The sequence below is a fragment of the Dermacentor albipictus genome, chromosome 8 (assembly GCF_038994185.2).
Source record: "Dermacentor albipictus isolate Rhodes 1998 colony chromosome 8, USDA_Dalb.pri_finalv2, whole genome shotgun sequence".
Lineage (NCBI taxonomy): Eukaryota > Metazoa > Arthropoda > Arachnida > Ixodida > Ixodidae > Dermacentor > Dermacentor albipictus.
This window is the reverse complement of record NC_091828.1, coordinates 19,702,140-19,725,075: the sequence shown is the minus strand read 5'-3', so window position 1 is coordinate 19,725,075 and position 22,936 is coordinate 19,702,140. Positions and strand designations below refer to the sequence as shown.

General features: G+C 45.1%; 2 protein-coding genes and 1 long non-coding RNA gene across 7 annotated transcripts in view; 2 read left to right on the top strand and 1 right to left on the bottom strand.

The window, feature by feature from the left end:
- The window catches only part of LOC135919563 (deoxyribonuclease TATDN1), a 69,156-nt gene extending 65,590 nt beyond the window's left edge, over positions 1 to 3,566 (top strand). For all 5 annotated transcript variants that reach the window (XM_065453477.2, XM_065453476.2, XM_065453480.2 and 2 more), the window contains exon 10: positions 3,352 to 3,566. In XM_065453477.2, coding sequence (XP_065309549.2) covers positions 3,352 to 3,493 — 142 coding nt within the window. In that variant the 3' untranslated portion in view covers positions 3,494 to 3,566. The remainder of the gene's footprint in view (positions 1 to 3,351) is intronic.
- Positions 3,351 to 22,936, bottom strand: part of LOC135919564 (uncharacterized) — an 85,539-nt gene continuing 65,953 nt past the window's right edge. The window contains exon 5 of the mRNA XM_070523109.1: positions 3,351 to 3,487. The gene's annotated coding sequence lies outside the window, so the exon portion shown is untranslated. The remainder of the gene's footprint in view (positions 3,488 to 22,936) is intronic.
- Positions 5,922 to 14,074, top strand: LOC139048379 (uncharacterized). The gene is made up of 3 exons (XR_011507648.1): positions 5,922 to 6,274; positions 6,937 to 7,075; positions 12,323 to 14,074. It is a non-coding gene; the product is annotated as an uncharacterized lncRNA (long non-coding RNA).

Below are 22,936 nucleotides of genomic sequence, written 5' to 3'. Positions count from 1 at the left end.
TGTATGTTTTCTATGGTGAAATAACCCACTTACTATAATGCCTCGATGCCGCATTATCGGTTATAACGATGAAGTCTGGCTGCTGGTTGTCCGAGCCGTAAGGTGGTGAAATGCGAAATCCTTGAAAATAAAAAAAGAAAATGAGAAATTTGAGCTGCTGCACGATGGGCCGCTGCTCAAGTTTACCACCACCACCAACAACCGCCGCGTGCTCATTTTCCAGCCGTCTCCATGTGCCTCTCTCCCATCGCCCTTGCACCCCTCCGAACACGAATGGACCGCGTCAACTGCGCTGCTCCCAGCTTGCTCGCATGTTGCTTACTGGCTCCTCATTCAGCGCAGTTCTGCCAGCGGCTTAATTGCTCGCGTTCGTCTTTTTTGCTTCGAAATTGTTCCTGGCCACGTGGTTTCTCAGTCTCGTTTGACTTTCCGCCGAAACGGAAGATGGCTGATCTGCCCGATGATCATCGGCAATGCACGGCATTGCCGGTGAAAAGAAAGTGCACGGCTACAGATTTGGAAACTAAGTGCTTCTAATGGATGAGGCAATCATCGCGAACATGTTTGCGTCAGTGACGGCAACGACGGCAGCGATGACGCAGTAGGGCAGGCTGCCTCAACATTGTCCCCACAGGAGGGCCGGCAGACGATTTAGTCCCTCCGAAGTTTTTGTGAGGCACCTGCCACTGCACTAGGTGGAGCACCTGGGTGCTTTGGAGAAGGATGTAGGCAAACTTCACGTAAAGCGTGCAAGGCTGACGGACATGGGGTTTTCTCGTGCAAGCCAGTGAGAAGTACGTGGCGAGATGCTTGTGGCGATCTCGCCTCAGTGTTTCTTCTGAATTTCTGAAGCTGACAGGCTGTCGCAGCAGCCTTCTCGAAATTCTTTAAGGCCCTTTTCGGGGCCACTAAAGCGATGCCTTGGCAGTGCTCGTATATCGCTTGCCACCTGTGACCCCTCTTTGCAGTTGTTATTCTTTAATGCGGACAGCCGTGGCTTGTTACATGCAATCGGAGCACCCAGGAAGCAGTTAAACGAGTGAACACAATCAGCAGCCAGATAGAGGAAGGTGGTGGGGAGGGGCACCGCCATATAATTTTCTCACAACAGCTCTGCCGTCCTCCTATTTTGATTTTTTCATGCAGCCCAGTTATAACAATTATCGCGATCATAACAGTGGAATTTTCTAGGCACTTGAGTATTGTTATATGTAGGTACAACCATATTAGTTTAGTATGGGAACATAATCTTTAAAAGCTCCGTTTTCGTTCATTTGACAAGCAATGGTTGGAACAACAATACAGAAACTTTTGTACCAAATGGAAATGCTAACTTTCATTTCGCATGTTAACTTTGTGCCAGAAGCTCAGCTTTGGCACTTCATCCTGGCACATCGGCCTGACATCATGGATTTTCAACTATGTTTAGCCATTTGCGATTTCAGTACATTGTGTGGGCAAGTAGTCATCTCTTTTCGTGCTGTTGCATCTACTGTAATTATGTTACCTACTAGCCCAACTTTCTGTATTAAAGTATTTATATATAACATTGTGGGCTAAAGGCAATGATGCAGACAAGTCAATGGGAAAGAGAAGTATAAAATGAAACTGAGGCTATGGTTTCAGGTTTATGAGCAAACCCTTTAGTGTTTAGTGTTGTTTCAGGATAATGTCACTGTGCCGTAACATATATGAATATCTATGTATGTATGTATGTATGTATGTATGTATGTATGTATGTATGTATGTATGTATGTATGTATGTATGTATGTATGTATGTATGTATGTATGTATACATACATGCAATTTCAAATTACCGCTATTCTGCGCCAACCGATTCCAACTAGCGCCCACGAATTTCCTAATTTCATTGCCCCACCTAGTCTTGACTGCGCTTCCGTTCTCTCGGCACCCATTCTGTAACCCTAATGGTCCACCAGTTATCTACCCTACGCATTACATGACCTGCCCAAAACCATTCTTTTTCTCTTGATGTCAATTAGGATATCGTCTATACCCGTTTGCTTTCTGATCCAAACCGCTCTCTTTCTGTCTCAACATTATGCCTAGCATTCTTCGTTCCGTCGCTCTTCGCATGGTCCTCGTTCTTTAGCGTCTTTGTCCAAGTTTCTGCCCCATGCATATCTCAGCACCAGTAAAATGCGCTGATTGTACACCTCCCTTTTCAATGATAATGGTAAGGTTCTAGTTTGAAGCTGACAATGTATGCAGCCGTATGCAATCCAACCAATTTTTATTCTTGTATGAATTTCCTTCTCATGATCAGGGTTACCTGCGATTAATTGACCTAGGTAAACATACTCCTTCACAGACTCTAGAGGCTAACTGGCGATCCTGAACTCCTGTTCCTTTGCCCGGCTATTCATTATCTTTCTCTTCTGCATATTATTCTTCAACTCCACTCTTACACTCTCTCTGTTAAGGTCCTCAATCATTTGTTGTGACTTGTCTGCAGTGTTGCTAAATAGAACCATGTCCTTGGCAAACTGAAGGTTGCTGAGATATTTGCCGTCGATCCTTACTCCTAAGCCTTCCCAGTTTAATAGATTGAAGACTTCTTCCAAGCACGCAGTGAATAGCATTGGAGAGATTGTATCTCCTTGTCTGACCCCTTTCTTTATAATTATCTTCCTACTTTTCTTGTCTAGAATTAAGGTAGCTGTGGAATATGTGTAGATATTTTTGAAGATATTTACATCAGCGGTCGGTACTGCTTGATTACATAATGCCTGTATTACTGCTGGTATCTCTACTGAATCAAATGCCTTTTTGTAATCTATGAAAGCCATATATAGACGATGGTTGTATTCTGTGAATTTCTCAATTACCTGATTAATGACATGGATGTAATACATTGTAGAGTATCCCTTCCTGAAGCCAGCCTGTTCCCTTGGTTGACTAAACTCCAGTGTTGCCCTTATTCTATTGGAGATTATCTTGGTGAATATTTTATATAATACTAGAAGTAAGCTAATGGGCCTATAATTTTTCAATTTTTAATGTTGCCCTTTTTGTGGATTAGTATAATGTTTGCATTCTTCCTGTTTTCTATGTATACAGTAGAGAGCTGCCAGTTTTATATGTACAGGTACCAGTACATATGTACATACGTACATAGAAAGGGCTCCAATGAATTCTGGAGAGGTTTGCCGTGTGGCACGCCTAGCATGTAGGACGCTATTCTAAGTGGGTATGGTGAAAAATGAAATAGGCACAGGTCGCAACAGGGATACACAGGATACACAAAACACACAACACTCACCAAGCCATAGCATATTTATGAAACGGTGCATGAGTAGGAAAATAATGGTCGATGATGTTATGTGCAGGCAAGTGCTGGAAGTCTTGGCAGGTATCCGTGGGGAAGACCCTGATGCCCTGGCTAAACAAGTGCACATCAACACCTGCCGCCTCTTCTTTCCTGGCGAGGAGGAACGGGTGGCCAGTGACCCAGCGCAGTTCCTTCTGTAAAAGTGAATGAGCTGTGATGAAGACAATGCAGGGGAAACTGTGTTTCGTCAGATAAATATGTCTATGCAAACACTTCACAATGCCTTTGTGTCATTCAGGATGTGCGGAGGCTGCTCAATCGTTGATATTCCTTTTTAACAAGTGTTTTTACATCTGCATTTTCACAATCGTGCATGATGTGCCAACGTTTGCAATGCTAGACTGTAGTCTCTTGTCTGGCTTCACACTGTCGCACATAGCATTTCAATGCTTGCAATGGCAGATTCTAGCCCTCCACAAATCATTGCAAATTGGTGCTACTATAACATCTTTCTTTTCTCTGCAGGCTCTGATTTCTCCTCAAAGCATGTGCAAAGTGGAGCATCTGATTGGCTTGCCTGCACTTGCTTTGAAGTGCATAACATGCTGCCACTGCTCCGGTAATTTAGCACTGTTGTGGCATGTTATCAGGGACATGCTTGCCAAACTTAAAGGGTCACTAAAGGTTAATATAAAGTCAACATGAACTGTTGAAATACCATCCCAGAAACCTCGAAACGCTTGTTTTATGCGAAGAAAAGACTTATTTTAAGAGAAAATGCGTTCTGAAGTGTCCGCGTACCTCTAGGGCAGTTAAAATCGCCCGCCCTCCTATTGAGGAGTAGCGACGTCATGGTCTCGTAGTGACGTTGCACCATCGGTGAGTAAAACTGCGCCCGCAGACGGCGCTACGGCTTTTCTGCGCTAAACGCCAATGCGCGGCCAGAAACAGAGCCAATGCAAAGCCTACAGCAGCGCGAAAACGGAACTATGTTGGCTAGCGGAAGGGAAAGCGCGTGACGATAAGCTCGTTCTTTATTTTATGACGCCAACTTTGACGCTCGTTGCAATGGACGACCCTGACAACGACACATTGGCTCGCGATGCTGAGCTCGACTTCAGCGATTTAAGCACTGATGAACGTGACCTGCTGCTGAGGGCTCGCGCTGGCGGCGTCGTTGCGTAGTACTACGACGGCAACTGTATGTCATGGCTGTACATTTGTAGCTTTTCCTTCGTGAAAACCAAATACCACACTCACCGCCCCGTCTTCGACCTGCAGTTGTTCTTGCGCTTCGGAGAATGCAGGCAAGACTGACGGAACAGCGCTACGGGAAAGCATTGCTTTGAAAGGCATTCCGCACGACTTCAGTAAGTCGGGGTTGAACTCGCAATCCTCTGGACAAAAGTGCAGCGAGCACACTATGCGATTTTTCGGCTCTTTGCCAACACGCTGTGGCAGAGGTACGGCACTTAACCACTTCGAACGGAGAGGTTCGCTCGTTGGAAAACAGTGATAAGTAACGTTAGATTCGCCGCTGCAACTGCCCTTGACCAAGTTCCGCAGATCGTTCGCGCATCCCACGACATCACATGGACGTAGCATTCTCGCTGCTTGTTCCAAATGCAAGTTTTGCGAGCCAGCAGAACTAGCGCAGCACGACGCAATAACGAAACAACTGAAACTCCAAAGCGCGCACGGCGCAGAGTCTAGCGAAAACGAAACCTTTCGACCACCCATACTACTCAAGGGTAACGTCAACATGTTATTTTTTCTTAGAAATGAAGAGAAGTAGACAAGTAGCATTTTATTCCGTCTTATAACCTAATGAAATGATCTTTCTAATACAAGTGGTTGAGTACTAGTGACATAATTTATGATGAGGACTGCCTTCGTCATTGGGCTAGTACCGGAATGTCGCTGGAGGGTCTCAAATCGTGTCATGCATTTACCTCAATTTCTCAGTTACTAAAGCTCTGTTCACAATTATATTGACGCCTTAGACGTTCTAGAGCATTGCTTTATCACTTTAACTTGACTTCATAGTAACCTTTAGTGTCCCTTTAATAAAGAAAGAACATTTTGACCCCGAGAATAATTATCATTTATGGACAAACTTAACTGACACCTTAATAACACGTGGCAAGCCTGCCTCAACAACTCCTTTCTGTAGCTGCTGGCAGGCAGCGACATGAGTTTATGCTATTGCCATCTCCCCTTCCCCCCAGGCAGCAGCTTGCATCCTCTCATAAACGAAAGCAACTTAGCTTTTTTTTTCTTAACAAGCAGGCTATTAATTGTGCTAACTGTTATACTAATGCACGTAGACTCCAAAATGCAATCTTTTTGTGAAATAGGAGTGAGAGCAGTGCAGCGGCAAGTGCAAAATCTTTTAGAGTGCAGCTCTTAGGGTGCCCGTTCCTGCGGCGAGCGTCTGCATTGTCCCTCGGCATAAGTGAGTGAACGAGCAGAGCGAAAGATGAAAGCGAACGCCAAGCGCAGCAGGAGAAAAAGAGCGCAGTGCTGCACAATACTTGCGACAACCGCTACGAGATGGCACCAGAGGAATGCGCCGTCTAAAGTCCTTTGATAATTGAAAGTGCCGCCACTCTGCCGCCGCCACGCGACCTCCTCGCCCCTTGCGCCTTCCTTCTGCGGGAAACGGTTTTGCACCCATCTTTCTGCAGATTGATCTCCCTGCCATTGCCTTTGGAAACATGCGGGTCTTGCGTTTTGCTTAAGTTTTTCTTTGGCACCATTTTTCTCCTTGGCTCAGTGCAGCAAACATTTTGCGCTGTGTTTCCTGCGGTGTTGTGCTAGTGCTGGTTCGTGCTGTAGCGCATATAACTGCAGCAAGAACCCTGAAGATGATTACAGTTCTTACGAGATCACATGGAAAGCATGACGGCATGCACAAGAAGCAGTGACTGGACAACATTAGTTAAAAGAACTTTGGTCCGACAAAGAACGGTGTTTGTAAGGTAAGGCGCCCCTTTTATTTTGCTTGTATCAAAGCGTCGCCTAATGGTACATTTTTAATGCATAAGCATTCTTTGGCGAGTACCCCAGCCTGTCACGCGAGAAGTGTAATGCCTTGTGTCTGCACCAAAATGCATAGTTTGCGAAGTTGCGACAGCTAATTGTTTTAATAGTGTAAATGTAAATTATTGGAAGTTCCATAGGTGATACGGAACAATTGAAACAAAAAGAAATGATCAGAGAGAATTCCCATAGGGATGCATAGTGCTCCAAAAGAAATACATGGGGAAACCTATACTAGGGGTTGGCCAACTTTAATTTCATTGTGGGCCAACTTGAATTCATGGCTGGCCCAACTTGAAATTCGGTAATGGACAGATGTAAATCTGGGGGTGGGCCAACTTAAATTGGGGGTGGGGGGCAATTTAACATTTAGTGGTGAGCAAACTGAAATTTGGCGTTTGACGAGCTTAAATTTGGGGTTGGGCCAACTTGAAATTCAGGCGTGGGCAAACTTGAAATTTTGGGGTGAGCCAACCTCGATGTTGGATCCTTCACTTTCGTGTCACAGCGTTTCTGCGTAGGCTCAACCACGATGGATTCGTATCTGCGCAGTGACGACTGCCACCGTCGACTTACTGGATGTTCATATTTTCAACTGTAGCGATGTCGTGGTCTGGCATTCCTGACACGTGCCAAGCACTCAAGTGGCGTCTCACTGGACTGGCCAAACATCGCGAAGCCAAGTTGCTGTACGTTGGCAGCCAGAGATAGAAAAGGATGCCTGACATGCTGGTCCTTCAGTAAGTGAGATAGTGGGAGCATTACAGCTATGTACAAGCCATGCCTTTTTCTTATGCAGGTACGTTACGTTAACAATGTGTATGGAATACGTTTCGATAATAGATTTTTGCTGCTGTTTTCTCGCTCACACAGGAAAATCTTTATTTTTTACGCATTGTGGTACTTTTTTTGTTGCCCAGTGTTTTGCTTTAAGAGTATTTTGCTTTGTGGGGACATCGAAGGAAACCTGAGCCCTGATATAAAAAAAAAAAGATGGCTGAAACTGATACTGGCTGAGGGCCTACCGCCTGCACCAACAGCCCTTCAATGGGTACCATAGGTAACACAACTATCGATGCATCTTTCGGTATAAGTGAGCATCGGAACGTCTCTAAGTTGTTATTAAAAATACTTGCTGGCAAAAAAAAAAATTGCGCAGGATATAGAAGAAATTAAGGGTTTACACCAAGCGTTTGGTGCAAGGTTAGGCTGACTTCACACTAAAAAGGGCAATCTTGAATCACTCTCTAGTGATTCTGACAGACATGCTGACAACCAAGATGGTGTTTCCGAAATTAGCTCCCTCAGCAAAAAAGTCAATTTGCTTGTCACAAGGAATCAAGACCTGGATAATCGTTTACGTAAAGGAGCATTGTTTTGCATGGACTTAGTGAAACTGCAGATGAAGGCAATGAAGTATTATTGAATAATTTTTCCCACTTTTTCTCTGATAAACTGCAGGTTGACTGTCCAAATAATGAAAGATGTCACAGGCTTGGAAAACTTAAAATAGACAGATCCCATCTTGTCATTATAAGATTTCTTGATTATCATGATAAAGTCTGCATCTTGCAAAATACATGTAAGTTGATGGAGTCTGATTTCCGGATAAGTGAAGACTTCTCGGCTAATGTATGTTTGTTCTATCCAGAAAACGATTAGGGACGCTACAGCCTTTTTCCGTTCAAACAGTCATGCATTCCTTGTCCCTTGTTCAGCAAGTCTGCAGGTAGAGGGCAGCAGCAAAGACGGAGCTGGCATCTTGTGTGCAGATGTACCTACCTGACTTATATACAGGACGTGCTTGCCCTTTGCCGCAAAGCCGACGACGTCATGACGGAGTCTGAGAAAGTGGGCCACGTGTTAAAGGGCATAGCAGATGATGCCTTGAATCTGCTAATCTGCAAAGACTGTGATACTGTCGATGCCATCATCCAAGAGTGCAAGCGCTTTGAGGCCGCCAAAAGTCGACGCATTGCCCTGTATTTCGCTCGACTTCCGAACAACACCCACCGCGGTCGCTCAGTGGCTATGGTGTTGGGCTGCTGAGCACGAGGTCGCGGGATCGAATCCCGGCCACGGCGGCCGCATTTCGATGGGGGTGAAATGCGAGAACACCCGTGTACTTAGTTTTAGGTGCACGTTAAAGTACCACAGGTGGTCAAAATTTCCGGAGTCGCTCCACTACCACGTGCCTCATAATCAGAAAGTGGTTTTGGCACGTAAAACCCAACAATTTAATCTTTTTTTTTAAACTTCCGAACACGGCAACAACGGGGTCTTGCGAAGATGTACTACCTAAGCCGTCGGCGCCGCTCACCGTAGAACACCTGAATAAGATCATCCGACATGAACTTGACACTGTCTCCTGCTTGTAAGTGCGGCCGCACCTGTGACCATAGCTTCCAGATGGTGCCACTTGTCCAAGCTGTCGTTCATCAGGAGCTCTCCAATGGTGGCCTGGACTCTGTGTGCGACGCAGCTCCGATCAACCGCCGTCCTTCACTTTCGCACGCCCAAGGTCAGAGGCCGCCGTTCCGTACTCGCAATCCAGCCAAGTGGAGGACTGCTGATGACCGTCCTATTTGCTTCAACTGCCGTCGTTTTGGACACATGTCCCGCCATTGTAACAGCCGGTGGTATTGGCATCGGGCGCCCCATGGATACAACCGCCGCCCCACCATGGATCATGGCCGATTTCAGCCCTACCGCGAGCCTCCTCAAACCACCGACGACGACGCTCGTTCCATGCCGTATCGTCGTTCACCATCCCCACGTGGTTACCAGTCCCATTCACCGTTGTCTCGTCGCCAATCATCTCGCTCGCCCCAATTCCGCCGCCCTACGTCGCCGATTGAATGACTCCCTCTGGAAAACTAGACGACGCAGCTCCCAGGGATGATGCTGCGTCGACGACTCTCCTGCCAAATCCTTTGACCACACTGCAGACCAGAAGGAACCTGATAGACGTTAAACTGGATGGCGCAAATGTTGCTCTAGTGGATACTGGGGCTCAGATTTCAGTGATGAATTCGGAGCTTCGTCGCCGCCTTAAGAAGGTTCTAACATCACCCACAGTACCGTTCATTCGCATCGCCGATGGCGGAACGTTTCCCTTGCTAGGGATGTACTCCGCTCGAATAAGTGTTTCTGACCGATCCACAAGCGTACTACTTACCGTGCTCGAGAAACGCTCCCATGAACTCATCCTCGGTATGGATTTTCTGTCTGCCCATTCTGCCCTTATTGACTGTGGGACCGGCTTGCTTCAGCTAGACCTACCGTGCTACCACGCTTCTTTGTCCTTTACCCCTTCCCCTTTCTCGCACAATCTCGTCGACGGTGATATTGACAAGATGATAACCTCTGACCTTGCTGCTCAGACAGCCGATATGCGGCGGATATTGAAGTCCTACCGCGACATCTTCGACTTTAATGACCGTCCTTTGGGACAGACATCTGTGGTCACTCATAAGATCATTACTAGGGACGCCAGCCCAATCAGACGACGTCCTTATCGCGTGTCTTATGCCGAGCTAGAAGTGATACAGCGTGAAGTCAACAAGGTGCTTACCAAGGATATCATTTAACCTTCATGCAGTCCACATGTGCATCACCGGTCGTCCTAGTCGAGATGGCAGCTGGCGCTTCTGCGTGGACTACCGCCGCTTAAACAAAGTAACGCGGAAGGACGTCTACCATACCATCTGCCGCGGATGGATGACGCTCTCGACTGTCTACACGGCTCTGCCTACTTCTATTTGTCAGGATACTGGCAGATATCCGTCGATGATAAGACTGTTGAAAGGCCGCATTTGTTACGCCCGATGGGATTTACCAGTTTAAGGTAATGTCCTTTGGACTGTGTAATGCCCCAGCCACATTTGAAAGAATGATGGACTGCCTCCTTCGTGGATAGAAATGGTCATCATGCCTCTGTTACCTTGGCGATGTTTTCCCACCGACATTTGAAAGCCGCCTTAGCCGCTTGTCGGCAGTTCTTGAAATTTTCCGGCAAGCAGGCCTTTAGCCCAACTGTGCCAAATGCCATTTTGGCCGTCGCGAAATCACTGTGCTTGGCCCCCTTGTGAGGGTTGAAGGCGCGCAGGCTGATCCAGAAAAAATTCGCGTTGTCAAAGACTTCCCTGTGCCACGTTCTACTAAAGACGTACGGAGCTTTGCCGGCATGCGCTCCTATTTTCGACGTTTTGTCAAGAACTTCGCCAACGTTGCCCGTCCACTCACGCAACTTTTGAAGAAGGACACGTCTTTTTGTGGGGTCCTAACAGCTAGGCCACCGCGTTAAAAAAAAAACAAAAAAAATATGGGGTTTTACGTGCCAAAACCACTTTCTGATTATGAGGCACGCCGTAGTGGAGGACTCCGGAGATTTCGACCACCTGGGGTTCTTTAACGTGCACCTAAATCTAAGCACACGGGTGTTTTCGCATTTCGCCCCCATCGAAATGCGACCGCCGTGGCCGGGATTCGATCCTGCGACCTCGTGCTCAGCAGCTCAACACCATAGCCACTGCGTAACCACAGCGGGTCACCGCATTTCACACGCTCACGACTTTACTTACATCACCACCCATCTTGGCCCATTTTGACCCCTCAGCCCCCACTGAACTCCGCACCGACGCCAGTGGACATGGCATCACCGCTGTTCTTGTCCAGCAATAAGGACGACACCGCGTCCATGCCTATGCCAGTCGCTTTCTTTCCTCTTCAGAGTGCAAATTTTCGATCACTGAGCGTGAGTGCCTAGCACTAGCTTGGGCTGTCGGCAAGTTTAGACTATACTTGTTCGGTCGCACGTTTTAGGCTTTTTGAGGGAAGAAAACATGCGCTTTGCTGGTTGTCTTGCCTCAAAGATACCACTGGACGACCTAGCGGACTTCTTCCTTCTCCTCTAGTGGTGTTCTGCCATTTCCCACCTCGCTCCTATACCTATACTCCGCCCCAGAGCAGGTCCCCTAAAGAAGCCGTACTCGCGTCCCGACAAAGATGGCTGCGAGTAATCCCGAACGTGTTACCTACTGCATTTGGCAGTGGAACTGCCGGGGCTTCCGGCGCAAACGAGCACACTTAGAGCATTGCCTCTCTCGCACCACATACTTCCCCCGATGTTATCGCATTACAAGATACTGGAGAACCGGCTAAGCTGTCGGGATACGCGGCGTACACCGCAGTTTGCGATGATAACCGCAGGCCCTAAGTAACCACACTAGTTAAGCGAAACATTCCGGTTATACAGCATCACACAGGCATTGATACAGTAGCCCACATTTTTCTGGATATCATCCCGTCTACAAGGTGCACGCAACAGAGCCTCTTCATCCTCAATATGTACAGCAGCCCCAAATAACAACATAGGTTTCTATGACTTTTAACCAAAGCGGATCAAGTAGCCAGGGGAGCACCCTGCTCATTGTAGGGGACCTAAACGCTCCTGCGGTGGCATGGGGATACCCAGTGGACCGCCGAAAGGGAAGACAACTATGGCTTGACGGACAGAATCTACGTCTTACTCTTGTCACGGATCCAACTTGCCCCACTCATATGGGAAACAGCGTTAGCAGAGACACTACTCCGGACTTGGCATTCGCAAAACGAATTCCACAAGCAGACTGGATCAACACGCAAGAAAACTTGGGCAGCGACCACTATTTAATCCAAACAACAGTTCGAGCGGGCCCGCCAAAGCCTAAGGGCCGTAAACTCCGCATAACCAACTGGGACGCTTTCCAGCAGGCCAGAGCTCTCACCTCTTTCTCCGATACCCAAACCCCTTTCGAAGATTGGGTCGCATCACGGAGGAAGGAAACTTTCCTCCGTGATGTTTCCTTCCTCCGTGGGTCGCATCTTTGCTGCAAGACGCGAGCGAAGCCACTAAATTGGTGCCTGAGGAAGCCAATCTTCAGGAGGCAGATAGCAGCAGTAGCGGCGTGTCGACAAGCGCTAAACCTCTGTTCTGCAAATTGCAGGCATCTACGGAGCATCGTTGAAGCACGACAGAACACCAGAGCAAGCCGCCGATTTCCAATGACGGCATCATCGGACTGGGAAAAGCCTGCTATCTGCTGCACTATCGTCATGTTCAACCAGGACACGTGCTAAGCCAGCACCGACAGAAGCGACGCCCAGCATTGGACGCTACCAAGTATAAGAAGAGCACCGGAGGCGATGTCCTACCATTCTTGGCAGCAGTAGCGGCGTGTCGACAAGCGCTAAACCTCTGTTCTGCAAATTGCAGGTTAGTTGGAATCCAGTTAGTTTTCTGTAGGTTGTACTTAGTTGCCTCTTGTTCTTGTCGCCACTGCTGCTGCCATTGTAGTATTCCTGCTCTTCTTTTTATGTGGGTTTGTTTTCCTTGCAAACATGCCACTTTCAGACGACGATGCATGTCCTGGTTGTAAGGAAAGTTGTGAAAAAGGGATGGTGTGCGGAGAATGTTCCTTCATGTACCATTTCGGTAACTGCTCAGGGGTAGGTGAATCAACTTACAAATCAAAAAGCGAAGCATGGCGGAAGGGTTGGCTTTGCCAAACATGTAAGATAGCTAAGCCGAGAGGTAGCCAAAGCAACAAAACAAAAAAAGAACAAGATGCAGACATAGCGAGTGGGCTTCAAGGTATTCATGCAAAACTAGAAAGCCTCATGACATTAAAGGACACAGTAGAAAAAATTGAGCACGCAGTGGAAGTGATGTCAGACAAATATGACGAAGTTCTGGTACACATGCGCAATCATGACAAAGAAATATCGCAGCTAAAAAAACGAGTCGAATCAATTGAATCTCAAGACCGCGCAACTGAAAAACGACAGATAACTCAAGATCTAAACAACCTTGAATGGCAAAGCAGAAAACTAAATCTCGAGTTCCATGGCATACCCGTCAGTGAAAACGAAGACTTATTGTCGAAAATCAATGAAGTGGCAGCCGTGCTTCACATTCCAGAAATAACTAAATACGACATTGTCGCTTTGCACAGATTTCCAGCACCTAAAGATAAGATACCAGGTATCATAGCACATTTTACAAGACAGGATTTGAAGGCTCAGTTTTTACGAAAAAAAAACAGAACTCAATCAGTCAAAAATGGGCTCCTACATTCAGGAAAATTTGACGAAACACAGCAGGGTATTGCTTGAGGTAACCAGGCAATGGGCTAAAGTGCACGATTTCAAATACGCCTGGCATCGTAACGGCAAAGTTTTCGTCCGCCAGAAAGATGGAACAACAGTACATCATGTAAAATGCAAGGAGGACTTAGCCAAGATTAAATAGACTTAAGTTACTTTTTTTTTTCTTTTCCCTATTATGGCTTCATACAAAGATTACATTACACCATGCGAATTTAAAGATGTTTGTGGTCTGGACTATGACAGTTCACTTAAGCTATTTCACCTCAATGCCCAGTCAGCTAAGAAAAAATCCGCTCAGTTCGAAATTTTGTTCAGCAAGCTTGATTTTGCTTTTGACATCATTATGCTTACGGAGACCTGGTACACAGAAGAAGCTAATGCATTGTGCTTACCCTCCTACAACACCTATTTGGTAAACCGAACTACCTCTCGTGGAGGAGGTGTGGCAATGATGGTGAAGAACCATCTTGTCTGTGACCAAGTGCCGAATTTTTCTTGCGTTCATGAAGACTATGAAATTTTATGTTTGACTGTCGACAAAAAACTATTAGGCGTAATATACCGGCCTCCGAGCGGAAATGTGCAAAACTTCTTAGTATGTCTAGATTCTTTGTTTACTTTTGCAAATGAAAATAGGCTATCTGTAATCATCGGTGGAGATTTTAACATTAATATGCTTGGAGATCTGCCCGCAAAATGGGAATTTGAGCAATTAATTAAAGCCTATGGATGTATGAATGTAATTAATAAGCCTACCAGAATTACTCCCACATCTTCTTCGTTGCTTGATATGTTTATAACCAACTTGCATGCATCTAATATGAAGGCTGGAATTATGTACACACATATAAGTGATCACTTCGCTATATATATGTGTTTAGATAAGCATATGCGTAAAACGAAACCCACACAGCAATACTTTCAAGACTTTTCGTCAACGAATATGGAAATTTTCAAATGACAAATTTCTCGTGTAGATTGGCGTATTGTGCTGAACGAGACAGATGCTGAAAGTGCATTTAATATCTTTCTGAGTCTGTTTTTAGATGTATACAATAAATGTTTTCCCAAAAAAGTCTTTTCGAAGCCAAAGAAGATACGTAAGCCATAGATTACGAAAGAACTTCTCAGAAAGATTGACATTAGAGATAAATTGTGTGCAAAATTCATGGCTACACGCGACCCAGATATACTAAAGACGTTTAAAGTATTCCGCAATAAATTAACGAAGGAGATTAGGGGTGCCAGGAATGACTACATTTGCAATTTCTTTCAGAGTTCTGCAGGAAAGACAAACGAAATATGGGAAAAACTAAATACAGTTCTAAATCGCCACAAAAACTTTAGCTTTGTTACAAAGATTGAACGTAACAATGAAGAGATCACAGGCGCTCGTTTAGCGGAAGAATTTAACAAATACTTTGTTGATATTGAAGTAGAACGTCCGACTGAAGGAGCACTCGATTATATTAGAACTAAAAACCAGAAATCCCTTTTTTTTAGTCCTGTAATAGAGCCTGATGTTATTTCGGCGTTCCGAGGACTAAATAACAGTAAAAGCAGCGACGCAGACGGTATAAAAGTTGCACCTGTCAAACATGTAATAGAACTAATTTCACCGTGCCTAACGCACATATTTAATCTGTGTTTTTTACAGGGAGTGTTTCCAAAACGATTGCAGGTTGCTAGGGTGACAGTGCTCTATAAAAAAGGCGATAAGACTGACATCGGAAACTACAGACCCGTGTCCATACTCCCTATTTTTTCTAAAGGGTTGGAAAAAGTAATTTACGCCAAAATGATGAATTTCTGCGATAAATATGGTATACTTTCCCAGTCACAATTTGGCTTCCGTAAACACAGGTCGACGGAACAGGCTTTGCTGGAGCAGAAAGAATTTATTTTAAACGCCTTCGAAAAAAAAGAAGTAGCCTTGGGTGTTTTTGTAGACTTCACAAAAGCGTTCGATTTTCTTACACATTCAATCTTACTCAAAAAGTTAGATACATATGGAATCCGTGGTAATGCACTAGCACTTTTAGCATCTTATTTAGAAAATCGACAACAGTATGTCTACCTCAATGGTTTCTCTTCCGATAAAAAAACAATAACATCAGGAGTACCTCAGGGAAGTATCCTTGGACCACTTTTATTTAATATCTATTTGAACGACATTATATGTATTAATCCGAACGTTAAACATATCATTTATCCCGATGACACGACTATGCTTTTCTCAGCTGCATGTCCGAATGACTTAATTTCTGAAGCAAATAGCTCTCTATCGCGTTTGACTGAGTGGTCAAGTGCTAATGCATTAAAAATAAACACGGCCAAGACGAAAGCCATACTTTTCCGTCCAAGGAATAAGAGCGTTTTTATAAATACAGATCTTTTGTTGGGCGATTCAAAAATAGAAATACTCCGCGCATTCAAAACTCTTGGCGTTGTGTTCAACGAGAACTTAACGTGGGAAGACCACGTGGAACATGTTGTTTCTAAGATTTCAAGTGTCGTAGGAGCTACGTACATTAATAAAGAGATACTGCCTGTGCAGGTCAAGGTTATTCTTTACAATACATTATTTCACTCTCATATTAATTATGCACATTTAGTTTGGGGAACTACGGCTGTTACAAATTTACGTAAAATTCTTACAATGCAAAAAAGAATGTTGCGACATGTTCTCGGTGTTCCTCGAGATCATCCGTCTCAGCCTTTGTTTGAAAAGCTGGAAATTATGAGAATTACTCAAATGTATCCATACCGTCTGTGTTTAACATATAAAAAGGATGTGAAAGAAAACATAAACTTTCTCTCAGCTTTAGCTTCTCTGTCTAAGAAAGCTCCTTTATACGATACACGTAGTAGGGAACTTTGGAACGTAGAAACGTGTTGAACTACCTATGGACAGCAAATGATGAAAAGAAAACTGCCAGAATTATTAAATTTTTGTCACAGACACGCGATACAAATAGAACATACATCAAAACAGCAATTAAAATTGTTCTTTTCTGCCTCAGTTGTATTTCCCTGAACATTGTTCTCGTATGTATAATTGGTATGCATATCAAATTTCTTTTTGTCTTCTGACGTGCTTCCTGAACTTTCTTTTTTCATTGTGAAATGTAGTGACGAATGTTCATGATATACCATTATGCAGATATTAATAAGCCGTTGTTGTGTGTACGCTGTTTACATATGTCTTCCAACAGTGTCCTGTAAACATAATGTCATTACTACAGTTACATGTTCACATGTTTGGGAATGTGCATATTTATACGCCACAAAGATGCTTGTAGTTCTACGTATTATTTTTGTACAATCAAAAAATGTTTTTTGCTGTCGATAGCTGAACTGTCTGCCTTTATGGAGTGTTTTTTTTTTCCTTTGGGGGGGCGGGAACTAGTAAAGCTGTCTGTTACAGCTTTTTTTCCCTTACCTCCCCCATCACGTTGATGGAAATAAATAAAGGTTATTATTATTATTATTATTATTATTATTATTATTAAGTTACTGCATATGTGGGAAGCCCCCGCCAGTCTGCAACGCAGATACAAAAACAACAAGCTCAACCGAATGCTCAGGAAACGTATTAGCACTCTCACCCTTGACATCGAAAACTATGCACAACAACTTACTCGTCAAAATTGGCACAGCACATGCGACAGCATGGAGTGGCAACCAAACCTGCCCAAAACGTGGAATATGCTCCGTTGCCTTCTCGATCCGGCCAAAAGCAAGAACACACAACAGCACAACTTGCAAAAAGCATTCACACCCATCCGGGCACGGACGCACAAGTTCTTCAAGAGCCGATAGATCGATACGTAGGACCTCAACTTCCTACACCCGCTCCAGCATACACTGGCCCCGCTAACGACCACCTGGACGCGCCTATACAAGCAGCAGAGGTCGAGGATCAGGTAACAGCAGATTTGTTGAGGGATGGTGGGCAGATTGTTCTAGAGAAACTGGCCACCCTGTATACGCAATGCCTCATGACTTCGAGCGTACTGGAAGCTTGGGAAAACGCTAACATAATCCTAATACATAAGAAAGGGAACGCCAAAGACTTGAAAAATTATAGACCGATCAGCTTACTGTCCGTTGCCTACAAAGTATTTACTAAGGTAATTGCAAATAAAATCAGGAACACCTTAGACTTCCGTCAACCAAAGGACCAGGCAGGATTCCGTAAAGGCTACACAACAATAGACCATATTCACACTATCAATCAGGTGATAGAAAAATGTGTGGAATACAACCAACCCTTGTACATAGCCATTACGACATTGATTACGAAAAAGCGTTTGATTCACTTGAAACCTCAGCAGTCATGAAGTCATTACGGAATCAGGGTGTAGATGAGCCGTATGTAAAAATACTGGAAGGTATCTATAGCGGCTCCACAGCCACCGTAGTCCTCCACAAAGAAAGCAACAAAATCACAATAAATAAAGGCGTCAGACAGGGAGATACGATCTCTCCAATGCTATTCACAGCATGTTTACAGGAGGTATTCAGAGACCTGGAGTGGGAAGAATTGGGGATAAGAGTTAATGGAGAATACCTTAGTAACTTGCGATTCCCTGATGATATTGCCTTGCTTAGTAACTCAGGGGACCAACTGCAATGCATGCTCACTGACCTGGAGAGGCAAAGCCGAAAAGTGGGTCTAAAAATTAATCTGCAGAAGACTAAAGTAATGTTTAACAGTCTCGGAAGAGAACAGCAGTTTACAATAGGTAGCGAGGCACTGCAAGTGGTAAGGGAATACATCTACTTAGGACTGGTAGTGACTGCGGATCCGGATCATGAGACTGAAATAATCAGAAGAATAAGAACTGGCTGGGGTGCGTTTGGCAGGCATTCTCATATGAACAGCAGATTGCCATTATCCCTCAAGAGAAAAGTTTATAACAGCTGTGTCTTACCAGTACTCACGTACGGGGCAGAAACCTGGAGGCTTGCTTACAAAAAAGGTTCTACTTAAATTGAGGACGACGCAACGAGCTATGGAAAGAAGAATGATAGGTGGAACGTTAAGGGATAAGAAAAGGGCAGATTGGGTGAGGGAACAAACGCGAGTTAATGATATCTTAGTTGAAATCAAGAAAAAGAAATGGGCATGGGCAGGACATGTAATGAGGAGGGAAGATAACCGATGGTCATTAAGAGTTACGGAATGGATTCCAAGTGAAGGGAAGCGTAGCAGAGGGCGGCATAAAATTAGGTGGACGGACGAGATTAAGAAGTTTGCAGGGACAACATGGCCACAATTAGTACATGACCGGGGTAGTTGGAAAAGTATGGGAGAAGCCTTTGCCCTGCAGTGGGCGTAGCCAGGCTGATGATGATGATGATGATGGGTCACAGGAGGTAGCGATGGGGACATCCAGAACACGCTGCAGCAAGCCATCAATTATGTCGTAGAACCGCGCGGCCTAGCATGCTCCCTACAGAAATTGGAGCTCCTTCTGTACAAGCCTGATTGGGGAAGTCGATGCCCAGACCCTCATCCGCCCGAGATAGAACTACGCGTGCACCAGCAACGCATACCTACTGTACCTAGTATCCGTATCCTTGGCTTACGGATCCAACAAAACGGCAGGAATACGGAGATACTCAAGCAATCAGATACTCATGTACGCCAAACCACTCGCCTCATTGCACGCATCGCAAATCGACATCACGGCATGAAAGAAAACAACCTTATACGCCTGGTAACCACCTACGCCCTGAGCAGGATCAGCTATGTCGCCCCGTACCTCAGCCTGAATGCAACTGACAAGCTCAAACTCAATACCATGATCAGGAGAGCCTATAAACAAGCCCTACATCTTCCCATCTCCACCTCTAACGAGAAACTGGACGCCCTCGGCAATCACAACACCATAGACGAGCTTATTGAAGCACAGCGTATTAGCCAATACGAACGACTCACCAATTCCACCACGGGCAGGCACATTCTAGGCACCCTAGACATAACCTACACCACCCAATTCGGACCAAAAGTACCCATCCCTCCAAGCATTCGCGCTCAGCTATAGTTACCCCGCCCATACCTCGCAATATGCACCCTCAACACAATCCGGAGCGACGTGCAGAAAGAGCTAAACAACTACAAAAGCGCTACGACCAAGCCGCTGACGTAGCCTACGTGGACACAGCGGGACACCCCAACCAAAACGCCATGGCGGTAGCCGCAGTCGCAGGCTCGCAGTACCGCCTCGCTGCGGCCGCCTCAATTCTCACCACGCAACCTGAAGAAGGAGGAGAAACGGCCCCACTCGGCAGCAGTGGCTTCACTCGGTCTTGCTGCTCCGATTCTGAGCAAGCATTATCTTTCTTCACAGGAACTGACGCGTCACATACCAGGAAAGAGCCCGGCGCACCCCGTGACCTAGAAGACTGCCATTGGCTCCAAGAAAGAACCAGCTGCTTACGTCAGCGCAAGCTTCTACAAAAGGACGCTGTCATCATGCAGGCACCCGCACACACTCGGCAGCAGTGGCTTCACTCGGTCTTGCTGCTCCGATTTTTTTTTTTTATTGATATGATATAAGGAGATGTTGGCGCACAATTTAAGGCGCCGGCTACTCCTCATCTCTTGAGTGGTTCCGTCACACATCGTACAGGGTTCAAGGTTACATATCAAATAGTCTGTTCACCCAAGCACCAGGACTTATCACGCAGCGTTTCCACAGGAACACTATGACGTAAGGAACACATGGTACATACAATATACAATGTATATGTCTCCACACTTATGTAGATGAAAGTCTCAAAAGTACAAAAGATATTGCCGCCTAATAACACATTGTCTAGTCAGCGGGTGGTACATACATCGTGTAAATGCATTATCACATACAGTTATCACGCAGCGTTTCCACAGGAACACTATGACGTAAGGAACACATGGTACATACAATATACAATGTATATGTCTCCACACTTATGTAGATGAAAGTCTCAAAAGTACAAAAGATATTGCCGCCTAATAACACATTATCTAGTCAGCGGGTGGTAAATACATCGTGTAAATGCATTATCACATACAGTCACAACAGAACAGTCAACATAATATAATTCACAAACAGAGGGATATACACAGTGACAATGAAATGAAGAGAACAATGAAAGTGCTAATAACTTCCAGCAATGCCGCTGTCTTCAAGAAAACTCTTTAGTGCTTTTAAAGCGCTCTTCTGCAAGGCCGTTGTTGGCCAAGGGCCCAAAATTTTCCTTAAACTGAAAGGTCTGCGGTCTAATTTAATTAGCGCTGATTTAAGTCGGCTTCTTGGTGTGTCGTGATGGGGGCAATCTAGAAGGAGGTGATATATATCTTCGTCTACAAATCCACAATCACATTCGGGGGTTTCCGCACGGCCAATTCTGTGTAAGAAATGCTTTGTGTAGGCAGTGCCTAGCCTTAATCGATGGATAAGGGTTTCCAAAGTTCTATCTAATGACAATGAAAATTTGAATTCAATAAATGGATCAATATGGTATAAGTCCGAGCTCTTAGAATTCTGGTCAAACCAAGTGTTTCTAGACATTTTGAGAGACGTTGTCCTTATAATGCAGCGTAATTCATCCTTTGATATTGGGAGTGGAGATGTATCATCTTTGAGGTGTGCTTGTCGTGCTGCTTCATCGGCTGCTGTGTTGCCAGGAATGTCACAATGCCCTGGTATCCACTGGAATGCTATTGCATGTTTCGCTTCGCTTGCCTTTGTGAGGTTTTTAAGTGTTTCGTATATTATACTGTCACTGAATGTTTTCCCCTTTGTGCTGCAGAGTGATGTTAGAGCCGCCTGTGAATCGCTGAAAATTACCCATTTTTGCGCTTCTGTTACTGACAATATAAATTTTACCGCACAAAGGATTGCGAACAGTTCAGCCGTTGTGGACGAAGTCGCACGAGATAACTTAAATGATTCTTGTTTGTTGAGGTGCGGTATAATGAATGATGAAGTTGAAGAGGTTGCTGTACTGGAGCCGTCTGTATAGACGTGTGTGTATCCTGAATACCGCATATATATCTGGTACAGCGCTAGTTGTTGAGCAGCTCGAATGAACATGTCTCTTTTGCTGAATATCCCATCTACTGATAATTCGATTTTTGGAACTGTAAGCAGCCATGGAGGATACTCGATGTCTGAGTTCCAAAATTCATTTCTTGGCAATATGTGAAGATTTTCTTGAATTTCTATATGAACATAACTTCTATCTCGTTTCATTATGTCTAGAGCCAATGGGTGGTTTTTATGCTGGGTTTGAAGACGGAAATAATGCCGGCATGTTTCTGTAGTTCGCATAACTGGAAATGGTGATTGGCGAGCCTCAGCTATTACAAGAGAACTAGAAGTCGCTCGTGGAACTCCTAGACATAGGCGTAGTCCTCTAGCTAAAAGTCTTTGAAGTCGCTCTTCTGAAGTGTGGGAAAGTCCGTGTAAGATGGGCGCGGAATACGCAACTTTTTGTCGTATTAATGCATTGTAAACAGTCAGCATGGACGATACTGATCCGCCCCATGATGTGCCTGCAAGTCTGCGAAGTACAGTCACTATGGCATTGACCTCGTTTTCGAGTTTTTTTAAGTGGGGTGCCCAGGATAGCTGCCTATCAAGTATTATGCCAAGAAATCGATGCTGTGTGACAATCGTTAGAGGGTGTCCTTCCAGATTAAGAGTGAAATTTTTTAACACCCTCCGAGTGAAGGGCAATACAGCAGTCTTTGCATGTGATAGTAACATTCCTCTTTCTCTCAAAAATTGGTTGATGATATTTATGCCGTCTTGCAGTGCCATCTGGAGTAGTTGGAGTAGTCGAAAAAACACGATCACTCGGCAGCAGTGGTAGCACTACACCGTACGAGTACAAGTTGAAAAACAACCAACCTGTGAAGAAAGATGATGAATCGGAGCAGCACTTGCAGGGCCTAATGGTCGGAGGGAACAGCAAACCCAGTGGCACCTTTCGCTTCCTCTAACCTAACCTTGTCCATGATATGCCCCCTTCTGCTGCTCCGATTCATCATCTTTCTTCACAGGTTGGTTGTTTTTCAACTTGTACTCGTACGGTGTAGTGCTACCACTGCTGCCGAGTGATCGTGTTTTTTCGACGTGACAACTAAATCATGTCGGACTGTCTTGTTTGCCACAAACCGCTTCACGACGATGAGCCATACTTATCATGCTGTGAATGTGATTTTGGTTATCATGCGGGCACTTGCTCGGGAGTAACATTAAGCACGTACCGAAAAAAATCCGAAACCGCCTTGAAATCTTGGAAGTGCGTTACATGCAAAACAGGCAGGACCAGAAGCAGTCCGAGCACAGCAAATGACGACGAAGGACCAGAATTGAACCTAAAAAACGAAATATCAGAAATAAACCGCAAGCTTGCTGTGCTGCTTGAAATGAAAGTCAAGATAGACGCTCTGG